The 18,648-nt window shown below is 52.4% G+C and overlaps 1 protein-coding gene across 1 annotated transcript in view; it reads left to right on the forward strand.

The window, feature by feature from the left end:
- The window catches only part of HCN4 (hyperpolarization activated cyclic nucleotide gated potassium channel 4), a 101,782-nt gene that overhangs the window by 48,426 nt on the left and 34,708 nt on the right, over positions 1-18,648 (forward strand). Inside the window, exon 3 of the mRNA XM_054272383.1 lies at positions 13,394-13,555. Coding sequence (XP_054128358.1) covers positions 13,394-13,555 — 162 coding nt within the window. The remainder of the gene's footprint in view (positions 1-13,393; positions 13,556-18,648) is intronic.

Consider the following 18,648-nt stretch of genomic DNA (forward strand, 5'->3'; position numbering starts at 1 on the left):
CACTTTGGGGCTGCCTGGGACCTCCTCCCACAGGGGGCCCCTTCCAAGGGCTCCACTTTGGGGTTCCTGGGAGCTCCTTCCATGGGGAATCCCTTCCAAGGGCTCCATTTTGGGGGTTCATGGGAGCTCCTTCCAAGGGCACTTTGGGGGTTCCTGGGAGCTCCTTCCATGGGAAACTCCTTCCAAGGGCTCCTTTTTGGGGGTTCCTGGGAGCTCCTTCCATGGGGAATCCCTTCCCAGAGCTCCATTTTGGGGGTTCATGAGAGCTCCTTCCATGGGGAACCCCTTCCAAGGGCACTTTGGGGGTTCCTGGGAGCTTCTCCCACAGGGAACCCCTTCCAGGGTCTCCATTTTGGGGGTTCATGGGAGCTCCTTCTAAGGGCACTTTGGGGGCTCCTGGGAGCTCCTTCCATGGGGAACTCCTTCCAAGGGCTCCATTTTGGTGGTTTCTGGGAGCTCCTTCCATGGGGAGCCCCCTCCAGGGGTACTTTGGGGGTTCCTGGGAGCTCCTCCCACAGACACAGGGATGGTTTATAACCCCTGAATTTTCCTGCCCCTCCAAGGCCCTGCCCAGTGCTGTTGCTGTTTCTGGGGTTGCTGGGATCCTGGTGTCTCATACCCCTCAGAGAGCTCTGCAGATCTCCTCCTTCTCCCTGGCTGTGGCTCCTGGGATTCCTGCCCTGAGAGCTGTCATCAGCTGCATTTCCTGTTGGATTTCTAATTAAAATGGCAGCCTTTGGGGACTCTCTTCCTGCCCAGCATGTATTAATGCATGTTAGAATATTTTAGGTAGAGTTTAAATACTGCTTTTCAATGTCTTTGTTCTGCCTGAGTACATTTTTATAGAATCTATGAAATCTGTGTACAACCACAGCAGGAATTAATCCCTCATACTTTCACAAATATCATCTAGGCTGCTTCTTAGTTAAAACCAGTTTTCCCTGCCCTAGATTCTTCAAGGAAATCAAGAATTCACCCAGAACTTCCCCCTTTTCTCTTCTGTTGGCATTGGAGCAGCCTTGGGTGTGCATCCAAGGTTATGGGAGCTGCAGCTCCTCAGGATTCACCTCCCCAGTGCTGTTCCCGTGGGATTTGTCCCCTCTCAGGTGCAGCAGGAAAAGGTGACATTGCTGCTGTTGTTCCAGCAGAGTGGGAGGACATTTGTGTCCCTGTCACTCGTCCTGGGCTGCCTGTGACATGTGACACTGCATTAAAATACATTTGTGTCAGGTTGGGCAGGGACATTGTCACTGCTGAGGTCCCCAGAGATGTTCCAGTCCTTGCTGGGTGTTCTCACTCTGGCTCAGGAAAAGCCCAGCAGTGACAAACAAACCTTTGGGGTTTGTGCTCTGTGCCCACAGCCTGGCACTGCTCTGCCCAGTCCTCCAGGGATTGGAGCAGCCAAGGATTCTGTCCCTGGGCTGGGAGGTGCCCCAGTCCTTCCTGACAGGTGACAGACAATGCCCCAGTCCCCTCTTCTGCCCTCTCTGAAATACAGGAGGAGCAAAGAGAGCCCAGAGTGGATCCCTTTGCAGAGCAGGGCTCAGCCCTGTGCCAGCCAGGCCCTGGGGCTGAGCATCCTCTGCTCCCCTGTGTGGGAATGAGAAACTTCCACAGACACTGAAGGGTTTGATTTGCAGCCTTGGGACAAGCTTGGGTTGATGCAAAAATACAATACACAGACATTAAACAGAAAAATCATAAACTTATGTTTCTATAGTTGTAAGAAAATGCTTTAAATAAGTGAGAAACTGCACTGATAAATGGTGAAGGGTTTCTAGTGTAGGGGTGGGGTTGTATGGAATAAGCTGAGAGTTTAGAAGTTATAACAGAAGCATTTATGTGCATGTGAGACAGAATCTTATTGGGTAAAAGTATCCACAGTGCAGCAGAAGGGAGTAAAGGTGACAGGTTAGAAAAGCAAAATAAACCTTGTGGTATCCATTCATTGGGTTAGAAAGTTCTGTATTGCCTTGTGACAAAGAAACTTTCACAGAATTCACAGAGTGACCAGGCTGTAAGAGACCTTAAAGATCATCAGGTCCAGCCCAGCCCCAGCACCCCAGCTGAACCCTGGCACCCAGTGCCACATCCAGGCTTTGTTAAACACACCCAGGGATGGGGACTGCACCACCTCCCCAGGCAGCCATTCCAAAACTTTATCACCCTTTCTGTAAAAAACTTTTTCCTGATATCCAACCTAAATGTCCCTTGGTGCAGCTTGAGGCTGTGTGCTCTGGTTCTGTCAGTGCTGCCTGGAGAGAGAGACCAGCCCCAGCTGAGCACAGGCACCTTTCAGGAGTTGTAGAGTGATGAGGGCAGCCCTGAGCCTCCTTTTCTCCACGCTGAGCACCCTCTGCTCCCTCAGTGGTTCCTCACAGGGTTTGTGTTCCCAGCCCCTCTCCAGCCTCATTGCCCCCTCTGGATGCTCTCCAGCCCCTCAATGTCCTTCCCAAACTGAGGGGCCAGGGCTGGACACAGCACTCAAGCTGCGCACAGGGGAACAATGACCCCCCTGCTCCTGCTGGCCACTCCATTCCTGATCCAGGCCAGCATGCTGTGACTTTGCTTGTGACTCCTTTGAGCTGTGGCCAGCTGCTTGCTCCTCTAAAACCTCACAGCCTCTCAGACTGATGTTTATCTGAGCAAAAAATCCTTCTTAGCTCCAAAATAGTCCCATCCTCTCATTATTAGTGGGGATAATGATACCCTGAGCTGTGCCCACACTCTGCCCTGTGCCACAGGAAACATTCCCAGCTCCAGGCCTGCCAGGAGCTTCCTCCCTGGGCATTACAGCCTCTGGCAGCCCCAGGAGCCCAGACTGGAAGTTGTGCTTGGTTGCTGTGGCTGTAATGGAATTAAAGCTCAGGATTGAGTTAGGTGGGAGTGCTCAGCGTCCCTGAGGAGAACAGAGCATCCTGGCAGGCTGGGCCAGGCTGGAGCAGCCCCAGGTCGTGCTTTGGGACAGCAAAAAATCAAATGTGACCCAAGGGCTGTGCCAGGCTAGAGCAGCCCCAGGTCCTGCTTTGGGACAGCAAAAAATCAAATGTGACCCAAGGGCTGTGCCAGGCTAGAGCAGCCCCAGGTGCTGCTTTGGGACAGTAAAAATCAAACATAACCCAAGGGCTGTGCCAGGGCCTCACCTGCCCACGCTGGCCCTGCTGTGCCCAGCACAGACAGCCTTTCACTCCTTTTGGGGAGTGCATTTTTGGCTCTCTTCTTCCCCTCTGCTCCTACAGACCCCCAAACTGGGTTAGCAGAGGGGTAACAAGTGTGTGCTGTGCTGTCTTGATTGAAATGCAGGCAGCATCAAAGAAATAATGTTAATTGATCAAGAGCAAACTGCAGGAGTTCTGTGGTTCTTCAGCAAGTTTGCAGTTCCAGGACAGGACCTAGTGAGTCCATATTCAATCTCAGCTGTTAATCATATGGATCCCTAGGGATCAAGCTTGGATTTTGAAAAATCTGTTCTGAATTTTAAACAAAAAATTCAGGTGGGACTGAAAGGAATAAGAAAACATATGTTGCTGGTGATTTCTTTCTGAAATGGGGAATGAGAGCTGTTCTATGAGCAGTCAGAATTTTGAGAAGAAATTCTCTGTCTCATTGAGGAGTCTGTTCTCTTGGTGTGACTGTGTTTCTGCCATGTCCTGGTGCTGTGTTTATGGATACAAACAGTCCTGGCTGTCCCTGGCTCCCAGGTCAGGCTCTGGCATGGGGACAGGGAGGCACCTGTGGCACACCAGACATTCCCTGAATCCGCTCTCAGATGCTGCAGAGAGAGCATCAGATGAGCTCCAGGACAACAGCTCTAAAACAATTAATGATTTAATTCACTTGTGTTTAACTTCTACCTCCTGACCAGGGACCTTCAGGCTGTGCCAAAGCTGTCACTGTGGAAGTCAAACAGCTTCCAAAGAGCCATGGCATGGAAGGAAAAGGGTTGGGATCCCTCCCTTAGCACAGCTTCCCAATGTCCTATGGGAACAGGTCCAGGGCAAGGCTGGCACTGCCCTGGTGCTGCCACAGCCTGAGCAGGGGACAAGGCTGGCAGTGGGCTGGCACAGGCTGAGCAGGGGACAAGGCTGGCAGTGGCCTGGGTGCTGGCACAGGCTGAGCAGGGGGCAAGGCTGGCACTACCCTGGGTGCTGGCACAGGCTGAGCAGGGTGCAGTGCTGGCAGTGGGCTGGCACAGGCTGAGCAGGGTGCAGTGCTGGCAGTGGGCTGGCACAGCCTAAGCAGTGCTGGCAGTGGGCTGGCACAGGCTCAGCAGTGCTGGCAGTGACCTGGCACAGGCTGAGCAGTGCTGGCAGTGGGCTGGCACAGGCTGAGCAGGGTGCAGTGCTGGCAGTGGGCTGGCACAGGCTCAGCAGTGCTGGCAGTGGGCTGGCATAGGCTGAGCAGTGCTGGCAGTGGGCTGGCACAGGCTCAGCAGTGCTGGCAGTGACCTGGCACAGGCTGAGCAGTGCTGGCAGTGGGCTGGCACAGGCTGAGCAGTGCTGGCAGTGGGCTGGCACAGGCTGAGCAGTGCTGGCAGTGACCTGGCACAGGCTGAGCAGTGCTGGCAGTGGGCTGGCACAGGCTGAGCAGGGTGCAGTGCTGGCAGTGACCTGGCACAGGCTGAGCAGTGCTGGCAGTGACCTGGCACAGACTGAGCAGTGCTGGCAGTGACCTGGCACAGGCTGAGCAGTGCTGGCAGTGGGCTGGCACAGGCTGAGCAGGGTGCAGTGCTGGCAGTGGGCTGGCACAGACTGAGCAGTGCTGGCAGTGACCTGGCACAGGCTGAGCAGTGCTGGCAGTGACCTGGCACAGACTGAGCAGTGCTGGCAGTGACCTGGCACAGGCTGAGCAGTGCTGGCAGTGGGCTGGCACAGACTGAGCAGTGCTGGCAGTGACCTGGCACAGGCTGAGCAGTGCTGGCAGTGGGCTGGCATAGGCTGAGCAGTGCTGGCAGTGGGCTGGCACAGCCTGAGCAGTGCTGGCAGTGACCTGGCACAGGCTGAGCAGTGCTGGCAGCAGTGTTTGCTCCGTGCTGCTCGTGCCAGCTGCCTGCAGACTGGGCCTGGCAGCTCAGTGCATCCCAGGCTGATTTCCCACTTAGCCCAGGCAGGTTTGCTCAGACCACAACTGAGCCCTCCTGGCAGAGGCTGCAGCCTCACCTGCAGCTCCTGGCTCAGGCATCCATCACCCCCATGCTGCTGTTCCAGGGGCAGTCCCTGGCACCACCTGCACCTCTCAGTGCCCCTCTGGAGCCATTTCCAGGCCTGCAGGCCCCAGTTTCCTGTTTTCCCAGTTTTGTGTGCCTTGTCCCTTTCTCAGGGATTTCAGCCTCCTTTCCCCTCAGCACCCCAGATATTCCTTTCCCTGGGCACATCTATGTATAGCTCCTGAGCAAGGCAGACCTTTTGTCTGGTGACTGTGGTCATTCTTAAACGTCCAAAAAAGCCCATGACCTATTTCCAGCAGTGATTCATTGCAAGCCTCTCAGAAGGACTACAATTCCCAAAGATGCAGATAAGAGCCCTGAGAGATTAGAGCCAGCCTCAGCAGGTAAGAGATCTAATTCCCCTTGAGAACCAGACACCCAACCTATTTACAGCTCTGGGGGCTTGTTTTCCTTCCCTTTTCCAAAGGATCCTGTGGAAAACCTGAGCTGGGGGCGTGTGGGAACATAAACTCCATGGAAAAGCAAAGCAGAGCTTCCTCCAAAGTCACAGAGCTGTTGGAAAAAGCCCTGGCCCCAATCCTTGTGTTGCTGTTCCTGGAGGTGACAGTGTCACCATCCTTCCTCCCTGGAGCTGCTGCTGCTGCTGTCTCACACCCAGGGCAGTCTCACACTCAACCCAACCCCAAATGTTTTTTCCTGGAGGTTGAAAGGGAACTGTGCAGGAAACACAGTCGTTTGAGTTGTGCTAGAAAATATTTTTAAAAGTCTGTGTCACGTTGCCGTGGTGACAAAAGTTCTTAAAATGATGAAGATTAAAGTCTAGGCTGAGAATGGTGGCATGGGGAGAGGAAGGGGGGCTGCTGTCATGACAACCTCAACTCTGAGAGTGCAAGAGGCAAAACACACGGTGGTGGCAGGATCTTTGGGGTTTATATATATCCATAAACATCTGCCAGCTACGCCAGCCTTCTCTGTGCTAATTAGTCCTGCTATTTCACCTTTCTCTGCTGTAAATATTTTCCAGTAGACACAAATCTCAGAGGGAGAAAGCAAGAAAATGCTATTTTTCCCTGTTTCCTTTTGCTTTCTTTTCTCTATCTTTGTTCCCTGAACTTCTGCCTGGGGAAGAACTTCCAGTGACCAGGAGCAGCTACCTGGGAAGAGTTAAATAATCTGAGGAGGAGGAAGAGGAGTAGGTGGGGGCTTGGTGGTCTCTTACAGAGCTTTCCAGCCCTGAGCTGGGGCAGGAGCACTGGCACACACTGAGGCACGTCCTTGGGCCATCCCACAGCTCAGGAGCAGCAGATCAGAGCTGCCAACCCGAGGTTTGGGTGAACACTTTGCCCTCAGAGGTTTTTGCCTGTTCCATGCCCTGCTGGTCCCTCTGGGATAGCAGAGCTCAGGGAGATTGGGAACACAGCAGCTGAGTGTCAGCACAGCCCCCAAAACCTGCAGAGGAAAAACTGCCAGGGCAGCACAAAGGATTGGTGGATTTGGAGTGTAAAATGTGCTGGGCTATCTCTGCTCACACCTGGGCCCCGCAGCGCTCCCCTCCCGCGGCCGCTGCGGGCACAGCGCGGCCCTGCCCGGTGAGTCACGGCAGCATCAGCAGCGCTGCTGACATTGCTCGTGTCACCCGCTGCAAAGCAAGCAGAAAAGCAGAATCAACCCCAAACTCTTGCCTTCATCTAAAACTTGATCTTCTGGCTCTGGCTGGCTGCTGGCACAGCAGAACGAGGGTGAGCACAGCCCCAGCCCGTGCTGGAGTGTGCACACAGCCTGCAGATGTAGCTGTGCTCCACAGCCCTGCCCTGCTCAGCCCATCTGCTGCCTGCTGCTGCCAAACCTGGCCCAAACCAGCTGCATCCCAGTTCCCGTCTTGTCCCAGGCACGCTGTGATGGGCACAGCCCAGAGCTGTCTGTGAGAAACACATTCATTCTCTTGTGAACATTGAAAAAGTTTAATAAAGGACAGTAGGAGACAAGGAGCACAGAGCAAAGGTTATTATGGCATCAGCCAAGAGCCCCCTGTTGTCTTTGGGGTTTGTCCTGGTTTAGGGCAAATTTAACCCTAACCCCTTAAATACCTTTAATTACATCAGCCCTCTGCATATTCACAGACCCTTGTGCACAGTAAACTTTCCCCAAACTGGTTTACATGTTCTGAGAATTGTTTAGCACATCTCTGCTTTGGATCTGCTTTTTCAGAGCATGTGCATTCCTGGATTGTGGTTTTAGTCCCTTTTTATCCCTGGCCCACACTGACTCAAGAGGGTGAGTGCTGCTGGCTGGCACATCTGTCCAGGTGTGCTCACCCTGTGTGGCACATCTGTCCAGCTGTGCTCACCCTGTGTTCAGTGGGTGTTATCCCATCCCAGCAGGCACTGTGACACAGCACACTGATACCAGTTATTGCACTGAGCTTAATGAACAGAAATAAATCCATATCTTTATAACAAAGTCACTTTAACACCGCACATCTAAAATCCATTAATATTTGCTAAAAGCCAGTATTATAATGTGTATTTATAACATGTCTGACCCACTGCTGCTTCTTCCAAAGGGATCTTGCTTCCTGAGGTGTCAGTAAACCCAACTTTGTTCCTTTAGGGGATTCTTCTTCTTCCCCAGCTCAGCCTGTTGGCACCAACAGTCGCCTTGGAAATTTGAAGTTTTTATCTTTGTATAATTTAGTGGCTAGAACAGCATTTTGTCTGCTCTTCCAAAGAAAAAAAATGTGTAAAAATGTGTCCATTCTTCCTAAAGACCAAAACCTGAGGAGTTGCTCAGGACAGAAAACCTCCTGGAGTCAAATTTGATTGTATTTTGATGCGGCTTAAGAATGACATCACTGGGAGAAGGAGTAGGAAGTTGGGGAGGGTGAGGAAGGAGCAAGGAGGAGGGGATGAGGCATTTCCCACAGCAGCATCAGGAGAGGGAAGGGAGCAGCTGAGATGTTGCTGTGTGTGCCAGCAGGGTGGGTTCATTCCACAGGTGCAATTCCTGGGGGAGCTGCCCTTTCCCTGGCAGCCCTGATTGCTGTGTGTGCCCAGGGCTGGCTCTATGTGCCCCAGGTGTGCCCAGGTCTGACTCTGTGTTCCCTGGATGTGCCCAGGGCTGGCCCTATGTGTCCTGGGTGTGCTCAGGGCTGGATCTATGTGCCCTGGCTCTGTGTGTCCTGGATGTGCCCAGGGCTGGCTCTGAGTGCCCCAGATGTACCCAGGGCTGGTTCTGTGTGCCCCAGGTGTGCCCAGAGCTGGATCTGTGTGCCCTGGCTGTGCCCAGGGCTGCTCTGTGTGCCCTGGCCACACTCAGGGCTGGTTCTGTGTGCCCTGGCCATGCTCAGGGCTCCCATGCCTCAGTACCCTGTGTGTGCCCAGGCTCTTTGCCCCCCTGGGCAAGCCCACCCTGCCAGTTCTGTGTTCTTTGTCTCTCCCTCGCTGCAGCTTCCCAGGCTGGATCTGCTCCTCAGGGCCCCCAAAGCCTTCCCCTCTTGCATGAGTTGTGTCAGTCAGGGCTCACCCTGGCTGTGCAGAAGGTGACATTTGCCACAAGAACTGGCACTGATCCCCAAATCACAGCTTCATCAGTGAGCTGCCTTCAGTTTGCATAGTGGCTGGAATGAGCTCCTTGTCCAGGCTGGCTTTGGGACTAAACAGGGTGAGTGGTTTTGGTGATCCAGAGCCACAGCAGCTGCTGCTGCAGGGCCTCAGCACAGGCACCCTCAGTAATCTGGCTAAACTGGATTTTAGGCTCAGCAAAGCTCTTTGCAGCACCCACCTATCCCCAGTCTATGGGAGATTAACACTGAGGTTTGAAAAGGCAGCTAATGCCTCTGTGAGGAAAGTGCATCTTTACCTCTGTTATCTTCAAAAGCCAAGGAGAGAAAAGCAGACTGAAAGACATGTCAACTTTCTTCCCTACAGCCCACAAATACTCTTCTTAAATGTGAGTAAACACGTTTTTCCTCACAGCAGAACAACCTTAACTCTGACCCTGGAGCACTCACAACATCATATGAGACTGTTTTGATTCTCTTCTGAGATTTGTATTTCCTTCTCAGGTCTGTGGGTTTTTTAAGCCATAAATGAAGAGTAAATTCTTTGCTTCTTTTAAACTGGAGCAGTGTCACAGCTCCTTGATTATCCCCAGGGGATTTATCACAGTTGTATATTAACCATGGTGTGGGCACAGACACCAGCACTGGCTCGGGACCAGGCAGGGTGTGGAGCTACAGGATTCCTGCCATGTTGGCAGTGCAGCAGTGAAGGGCAGCAAGCAATTTCATTGCTTTCCTGTGGAGCAGAATCTGCTCAGGAGCCCCATGGATGGCAGTGAGTCCTGCCAGAGCCAGCACTCAGCTCTGCTGGCTCACCCTGCCTCAGCCAGGGTCATGGGGGTGCCTCTGCATCAGAGCCCCCAGAGGCCTGAGAAAGCCCCTTGGCTCCAGGCACAGCACTTTGAGAGTATGAGAAGCCAGCAGGGATGTGCAGTCAGATCCCAGCAGGGATGTGCTGTGAGATCCCAGGCTAGGTGTGCAGTGAGATCCCAGTCTGGATGTGCACTCACACCTCAGTCTGGATGTGCAGATCCCAGTCTGGATGTGCAGTGAGATCCCAGCCCAGATGTGCAGTCAGATCCCAGCCCAGCTGTGCCAGCAGAGCCAGGGACAGGGGCTGTGCCAAGGGCTGGCCCTGGCAGGGCGTGTCTGGAGCAGCTGCTGCCCAGCCCAGCGCTGCCCCAGTGTGTGTCAGCCCCAGAGCCCCAGCCAGCCTGGAGCAGAGGGATGATGGTGGCTCTAACTGGGAGCAGAGGGATGGTGGTGGCCCCAGATGGAGCAGAGGGATGGTGGTGACCATCCTGGAGCAGAGGGATGGTGGTGGCTCCAGCTGGAGCAGAGGGATGGTGGTGACCAGGCTGGAGCAGAGGGATGGTGGTGGCCATGGTTTGGACAGCACCTGAGCCTTGTGCCAGCACAGAGCAGCAGGCCTAATTAACCACACAGCCTTGATTGGAGGCACTGCCAGAGCCAGGCCCCACTTCTCCAAGGTGTCCTTGATTCCTTCCAGCGCAGGTGCTGAGTTTGGAGGATGCTGCTGCAGCCCAGATGGAGGAGGGCTGCACAGGTGCTTGGGGCTGACAGGATTTCAGATTGCTCCTGATAGGATCCCGGTAGCTCGTGCTGTACAAGTGGAGTTTCTGAGATTGAGCTCTTATATAACCAGAAATTACTTTTGGAGGGAAGTTTTGGTCCTCCCACTTTCCCAAGCTGTCCTTTCCACAAGAATTGCAAGGTGAACTTTGGCTGGAAGGACAGAACTGATTTTGTAGCAGGGATGCTGAAGCCAGAGCTTGTTTTGGTCTGTCAAAACCCAGGGATATTCTCTATCCAGGAATATCCTTTAAATGGGAATCCATGCTTGGCTCTTCTCCTGGATCCCTTTTTCCCAGTGCAAGCAGCAGAAAGTCAGGAGGCACAGGCAGTGCTGGGGTGGAAGGAGCTGTGATGCTCTGGGACCCAGCCTGGGTTGTGTTACAGCAGGACACAAAGTCCTGAGTGTTCCTGATGGAAACCAGAGAAGTTGCAGTCACCACTCGTGTTCCTCTGAGCTCTTCTGGAATGTTCCTGGCCCTCCTCTCCCTGGTGAGCCAAGGAAGTGCTGGAGGGCACTGCAACAGCTGGGTCAGAATCAGAATTCCTTGTGACTCCAGCACCTCATTGCAGTGGGAGCTTCTCAGTGGCAGGAGTTTGTTCCCAGCCCTTCACAGTTGTTCCTGCACCAGGAGTGCTCCTGCTTTTCTCTTGCATGGCAATGCAAATGTATTCCGAGGAGTGGGCAGGAGCTGGGAACTCCTGAGACATTTGGAACTGGAGTTGTCCCACCTGCAGCTCAGACATTTGCAGTTCATAATCATAATTACTTCTGGGAATCCCTGAGCTCCTTCTGAGGTGCCACAGCCCAGATGTGTCACCCTCAAGGATCTGTTCCCATCCAGGGACTCTGGTGTTCCAGTCCAGATCCCAAGGACTGAATCCAGCCTCTCCTTTCTCTGCATGCACCAAATGAAGCCTGACTAGGATGGATCCCAACCCTCCTCTCAGAAGCTCCAAATCCATCACCTGGTCCCTGAGCCATCCATGCCCTCGGGCTCTTCACTGTCTGCTTTTCATCTATCAAAGGAAGGCACATCCTTCCTCAGTCTGACAGGGCTTCTCCCTGCCCCTGGCTGGAGCTCCCTGGGTTACAGCAGGGCTGGAGCTCTTTGAAAAACACCCAGAGGTGTGAGAGGAAAAGTCATTAGCACAGAAAAACCCTGATGGCACAAAAGATCCTTCTGCAAACTGCTGCTCCAGCTTCATTAAAAGCACAGCCCCGGGCTCTCATTCCAACAGGATGGATTCGCTCTGGGTTATCTAAATGAGAGTGATCATTTCTGCAGGGGGAGGAAAACAGAGGAAACCAGGAGGAATTATTCTGTATGAATTATGTGCTCAGCTTTCATACTGACCTATTGAGTCAGCAGTGAGAGCTGGATTTCCTAGAACAGCCTTTCATGCTGGATTTTGGAGATATTCTTCTTTTCAGCCCTGAAAGATCACTCAAATGGCCTTTCTCACACTGGCAGTGTGGCCTCCAGCCTGGATGCAGGGAAATAATGGAGTTAGCAGCAGTTATCCAAACCATTCATCCTTCTGGATTGCAGCATCCTTGTGCTGCCTCCTGGCAAGGGTTGGGCATGTGGGCATCACTGTGGTATGTTACCCTGAGGTGGGCATGGAGAGCTGGCCAGCCAGCTCCAACAGCAGCAATTCCAGCTGCAAAAATGTGATTTCTTTGCTGATAACAAAGGTTTCCTGCTGTTTTAGCTGTTGAGCTGCCTTCCTGTGGGATGAGAGGCTGATCTGTGGTGTGGGCAAAGGTGGCAGGCACACAGTGCCATGGTGAGGACAGAAGCAGGATTGTCCCGGTTGGAGCAGCCAGGTGTATGGATTTGGGCACACATCACACAGCCTGTCCCCTGTGTCACAAACCACCCTGACACTCATGTCCCTTGGAAGGTGATGCCACCTGAACCCCTTTAGATCAGGGGCTGTCTCACTTCTGACCTGTAAGGAAGTTGTGTTTGCAGCTTTATTTTCCATGTGAAGAACTGACAGAGGAGGAAAACCAGCCCTGTCTGCCATGGTTCTTTTCCTTACCCACCTGGGCAGGGGTGTAGCAGCAGAACACAAGCAGTACAAGAAAAGAGATGAATCAGATCCTTTTCCAGAAGCCTCTGCTGAGTTGGAGGCCGTTCCTTGTTGCATTTGATTCATGCAGAGACTGCAGCTGACACCCAGCACAAAGGCTGCTGCCACCATGGGTCACTGAGGAACACGTATCCAGCAAGAACAGAAAGCAAAGAAGGGCATTGCAGCTAAAAGATGGAATTACAGAGTTGATTCCTGAGGAGTGACTGATGGTCCAGAAATATTTGCAACCAGCTAGCTTTATAGAAGGAGTTATGGAGCTTTTAATAGTAAATTAGAAGGCAAAGTTGCAGGGCAGGAGGGAGTAACAGAGGGAGCCAAGTCTCATAAGCTCTTAGAAGTTTATTTCTCACCCAAGATAGCTCAGCTACCTTTGGAGGCATAAAATCACCAGGATGGCTTCTGTTGCAGTGTTGGAAACAAAAATGTTTAATAAAAGGCAAAATAATAAACTCTTCACAGAGAAAAGCTGATCTAAGTGCAAGAGGTTCTTGCTCCTGGTAAAACACCTCACAAAAACCATTAGTTTGTTTGTTCTCTTCTTTTTCTAGTAAATTGCTCAGGGAGGACTTTTTGGCTCCTGTCCCATTGGCTATGCTTAAGTTTGAGGTGAAGTCCCCCAAACCTATGAGATGCCTTTTACACATAATCAAGGAGAGAAACTTCTGAGCTTCTTTCCTTTTTAAGGGGACAGAGGACAGTTTTGTCACTCCGTCGACAGGGGGCACATTCCTATAGGAGGGGTGACTGATGATGAGTTTGTATTTTGGTTTTTCAGCTGGTTCTGCCTGCCTGGTTCTGTATTTTGGTTTTTAAGCTGTTTTTCAGCTGGTTCTGCTTGCACACTGTGCCTGAGCTGAGCTGGTGCAGTTTTTCTGTCCCTTCAGCAGGGTTCTGGAGCCTGGCACTGTGTGTAATGACGCTGGGGGCTGTTTGGGGGAGCTGCTGTCTCACCTGTCGCTGTGTGCCCACAGATCTTCCACATGACCTACGACCTGGCCAGCGCCGTGGTGAGGATCGTCAATCTGATCGGGATGATGCTGCTGCTGTGCCACTGGGACGGCTGCCTGCAGTTCCTGGTGCCCATGCTGCAGGACTTCCCCGATGACTGCTGGGTGTCCCTCAACCGCATGGTGGTGAGTGCCAGACAGGGAGCACTTGGACCTGCTTGTGCTTCTTCCTTTCTTCCCTGTTTCATCTTTTCCTGTTTCCTCCTTTCTTCCCTGTTTTATCTTTTCCCCTTATTTCCACTCTCTTCCTCTTCCCAAAGAGTGAGGCCAATGCTAGATGTTGTATATTTCATTCCCTTGTTCAGCTCGTGATAAATATTTAACTATATAAATATATATAAATAATAAAACATATATAAAATACAAAAATATAATATATATTAAAAATACATATTATATATTATACAATATAATACATAATAGAATAAATATCTAATATTATAATAATATAATAAATAATATAGAATAAAATATTAATAAATTATATGATATATAGTGTATAGTGTATAGTACATATAAAATAAAATATACTATATAATATATAGTACATAGTATATATAATTAATATATAATATCTAGTATATCATATATAATATCTAGTATATAATATATATACTAGATATTATATATATACAATAGAAATATATATTTTATATATGTCATTTATATATTTTATATATATGTCTATATGTGTATATGGATACATATATCTATACATATCTATAAATATATGCATATACATACATAGATGTACATATATATATAGATACATATATATACACAGATACATATATATATACACACACAAATATATATACACAGATACATATATATATATAAAGAATTAAATACAAATAACCAGCTCAGAGATGGTGGCCAGGTTCTCCCCTCTGGAGAATCCCCCATGCCATCCATGCTCTCCATCCCACCTCTCAGCTCTAAACGCAGCCCCTGGCTGACCCCCCTGCAGCACCCACTGCCATCCCCCAGCTTCCCGTTCCTCCTTTCATCCCCCGGGGCCGTCCCACCGCTACCCGGGGCTGTGGGCAGGGAGGCAGCTCCTGCAGGGACACAGTGCCGGGGTTTGGGGACAGGTCCTGCAGGGACACAGTGCCGGGGTTTGGGGATAGGTCCTGCAGGGACACAGTGCCGGGGTTTAGGGACAGGTCCTGCATGGACACAGTGCCGGGGTTTGGGGGCAGGTCCTGCAGGGACACAGTGCCGGGGTTTGGGGGCAGGTCCTGCAGGGACAGTCCCGGGACAGGGAGGCAGATCCTCCCGGGACAGTCTCGGGACAGGGAAGGAGGTCCTGCAGGGACACAGTGCCGGGACAGGGAGGCAGCTCCTGCAGGGACACAGTGCCGGGGTTTGGGGACAGGTCCTGCAGGGACACAGTGCCGGGGTTTGGGGACAGGTCCTGCAGGGACAGTCCCGGGACAGGGAGGCAGATCCTCCCGGGACAGTCTCGGGACAGGGAAGGAGGTCCTGCAGGGACACAGTGCCGGGACAGGGAGGCAGATCCTACAAAGACACAATCCCAGGGTTTGGGGACAGGTCCTGCAGGGACACAGTGCCGGGGTTTGGGGACAGGTCCTGCAGGGACAGTCCCGTGGCTCGGAGCAGGACCGGCCCCGGCGGAGCCGCAGAAGGCAGGAGCCAGGCTCCCTCTCCTGGCACGGAGCAGCAAGGAGCAGCCATGGAAACTGCTTCCCGCTGGAACCTGAGTATGTGGGGTCCCAGAGACAGGGCTGGGGCTGATCCGTGATTCTCATTGCTGCTCCCTTTGCCCCATACCCCCCGGAAGGGTCGGTGTGACCACCCACCCACCCCGGAGTGAGCCAGGGTCAGGGGATGAGGAGCCAGGCTGCCCAGTGCCATCCCAAGCTGTGCCCTGCTGTTGCTGGGAGGGAGTTTGACACCATATGGCAAAGGCAGGCCGAATTCATGGTACCTTTCAACCGTCTTGCTGAGAATTCAGGAGCTTTTATTCAAAGGGACAATGTCCAGTTGATTAAGCAGCAAAAACTGACAAAGCTTAAAAAATTGCCTGTTTTTGCAGTTCTTAACCTCCAGATTCCCCCAGCCAATTTCTTCTTGAATAAAGGAAATAATCAAGCACTGGGGCAGAACAGAACAAATGTAAAATGTATCAAAGATGTGCCAGCCTGCCGTGCCTCCCACGTGCAGGGCTGTGGGCACAGGCTGCCTGTGCCTGGAGGAGTGAGCATCCATGGAAAAGTCATCTGTTTGCTGTTTGTTTATTCATTTCTCCTCTCTGCGATAATGGTTCCCTTCCTGCTGCTGCCAGACTGCCAGTTCTGGAGCCTGGAACCCTCTGCTTATCTCCAACAGCTGTGCAGGAGCTGCCTGGGCTTCCCCATGCTGCCTTTTCTTCATTTATGTGGCAGGAGCAGTCAGAGATTGGGGCCCCATTGTGCTGCTCAGGGCCAGGGGGACACTCAGCTCCTCATGCCAGGGAGCTCAGAGGTGCAGGTGGCCTCATCCCCCTCCTGGGGGTGCCTTGGCCATGGCAGGATGGCTTCAGAGCAGCAGATTTGGGGCACAATTTCCTCATCCCAACTGAGGGATGGCAGCAGCAGCTCCTGGCTCTCCCCATCCATCCCTCAAGCAGAGATGCAAGCTGGGCTTGAAGCTGCCAGCTGTAGTCACAGGGAAGGGTCTGCAAAAGTGGCAGGACATGGGACAGAGGAAGAAAAGAGGCAAATCCCAGCAGCAGGGATGGGGAGAGAGGGGAGGATGCATTCCAGAGGCAGGAAGGCTCAGCAGGCTCCAGGAGAGCAGGGGAGGGAGCTCCTATCCAGAGCAGAGCTTTCCTCATGCTCTCATGCTGCAACCTTGTCTTCCCAGCCTTAAGAGCCTCTGAACCTCTGAAGCTGGGAATTAAACTTGCCTTGGGAGATTTTTTTCTGCTTCTTCCCTGCAGCTAAATCACCTTTTTTTTTTTTTTTTTTTTTTTTTTTTGTTCCACTTAAAAGAAGTGGAAAAAAAATCATTATCTCTGAAAATGTGGGATGAAGAACTGGAGAGATGCCCCACCTATACTTCAGGGGGTTTTCACTCCAGAAGCTGTTCAGGAATATGCCAACCCCAAAATAGCCTGGGATTGGAATATTTAACAAAGAGTGCAGTAGATCTTTGGGGAAAAATTAGATTTTTTTTCTCCCGGTAATGTCCTTTAATCTCCTGAGAAGATTTCCAGGCATGTCAGTGGGACCAGCAGTGGATGTGGATGGCAATATCAGTGAAACAATTTACATCTAATCTAGAGGGGAGTGTTGAGAGAGGCCACAGAGTCAGGAAACAAGAAACTGGAGCTCTGGGCTCTTCTCAGGCTTTGGTGGAAGGTTCCAGCACGGCTCTGTGTGATGGACACAGCTGGGAGGGGCGAGGCCAGGGTGGCCTCTGTGCCAGGGATTTTGGGACATTCTGTACCAGCCTGGTGGGAGCTCTGAGGAGATAAATAAATATCCTTGTGCATGGCTGCCCTGATTGCACACAGGAGCCAGAAATTTGGGGAAAGGGGAATCTTCTGATGCTGCTGCAGCCAAGGGGAGCTGGAAGTGAAGTCCAGATGCTTTGGAGGCTCTGTCTGTGAGTGTGTTGGTGCTGCTCTTCCTCTGCTCTGGGGTTTCCCACCACTTGGCACTCTGTAAAACCACCCTCATTTCCATGATGCAGGGAAAGAAGATTCATCACCTCCCATCTGCTTCCTAAAGGTTTGATCCTCATCCAGGGGATTTTTGAAGGGTCTGCTGTTGCCAAAATCATCTCAGGGCCTCGATAAATCCCCGAGTCTGGTTCCTCTGGGTGTTTTCCACATGCCTCGTGTTCCATTTCAGCAGCCATGGAAGCAGTGGGTGTCTGGCTGCTCCTGGAGCTGCAGGGCAGGCTGTTTGCAGTATTAATTGCTGAGTCCCAATCCCAGGGGCTTCAGCATTAGCTTTCCTGCAGTGCATTTTATTAAACAGTGGAAACATTGGTGAGTCAGCTGCAGAGTGTGTGCTGCTCCCCCTGAGCTGGCCTGGCAGCTCCTCTCCCAGAGATCCCAGCTCTGCTGAGCCCTGAAAGCTGCTGGGAACACGTGGCCTCCTCCCCTGGGTGCTGTGCTGACCCCACACACCCTGCAGGGAGGGCAGAGCAGCAAACCCTGATCACCCTCCCCTCCACCAGAACACATTCCTGGGGAGTGCTGGCAGCCCCTCTCTGCCCACAGCACCCTGCTGGGGCTGCTGATGGAAAGGAGGAAGAGGAATGGCTGCAGTGTGGGAGAGAGCAATCCTGCATGGATCTGCTGTGATTCCCAGCTCCCCCTGAGCCTCTGGGCCAGCACATCCCTCCTGCTCTCATCCAGGCACAGGAACCTGAGGGAAATTCCATGTTCTAGAAAGTCTCAGGAGCAGGGCTGCTCCCATGGGTTGGGATCCTGGAGCTGAGGGTGACAGGCACAGGAATCTGCAGGAGATTCCATGTTCTAGAACAGCTGTCAGGGCCAGCAGGAGCAGAGCTGCTCACATGGGGTGGGAACCTGGAGCTGAAAGTAACAGGCACAGGAATCTGAGGGAAATTCCATGTTCTGGAAAGTCTCAGGAGCAGCAGGAGCAGGGCTGCTCCCATGGAATGGGATCCTGGAGCCCAGGATGGCAGGCACAGGGAGTGCCCTCCCCAGCTGGGGCCAAAAGCAGTCCAGAGCAGGGTGGGCAGGGCAGAGCAGCCCATAACTGGGAATAGTGACCTTTCCGGGGAAGGCAGCGTGACAGGCACTCCAGGACTGCCCAGGAAGATCAGCTGGGAGCAGCATGAGATGGGCACAGCAACAGGGATGGAAGGGATGCAGAAGCACTCTGTGCACAGCCCTGGGTACAGGTACCATGCCCAGGCAAGGAGTGGGTGCCCAGGTCAGGATCTCCAGGAGCACAAGGTGCTTGGGAGGGCTCCCAGGAAAGGCTGCCTGGGACAGCTGGGACTGGGGCACTCAGAGAACATCCCTGCAGTCAGGTGAAGGCCATGTGAGCTTCCCTTGGAAACAAGCCCAGAACAGTCAGGTTCTGTCCAAAGTGAATTTAACCTGTCATCTCCATGTGTTCCCCACTACTCCCACCCTTTAAACTGGGTGTGGAGGGATGTTTTCCCAGCCCAAACTGGATCTGGAGGGGTGTTTTCCCAGCCCAGCAGCTCCAGGGGTGGGCAGGGATGGTCAG

Source organism: Melozone crissalis, unplaced genomic scaffold (assembly GCF_028551555.1).
Source record: "Melozone crissalis strain CALT ecotype California unplaced genomic scaffold, PUWL_Pcris_2 ptg000014l_1, whole genome shotgun sequence".
Taxonomy (NCBI): domain Eukaryota; kingdom Metazoa; phylum Chordata; class Aves; order Passeriformes; family Passerellidae; genus Melozone; species Melozone crissalis.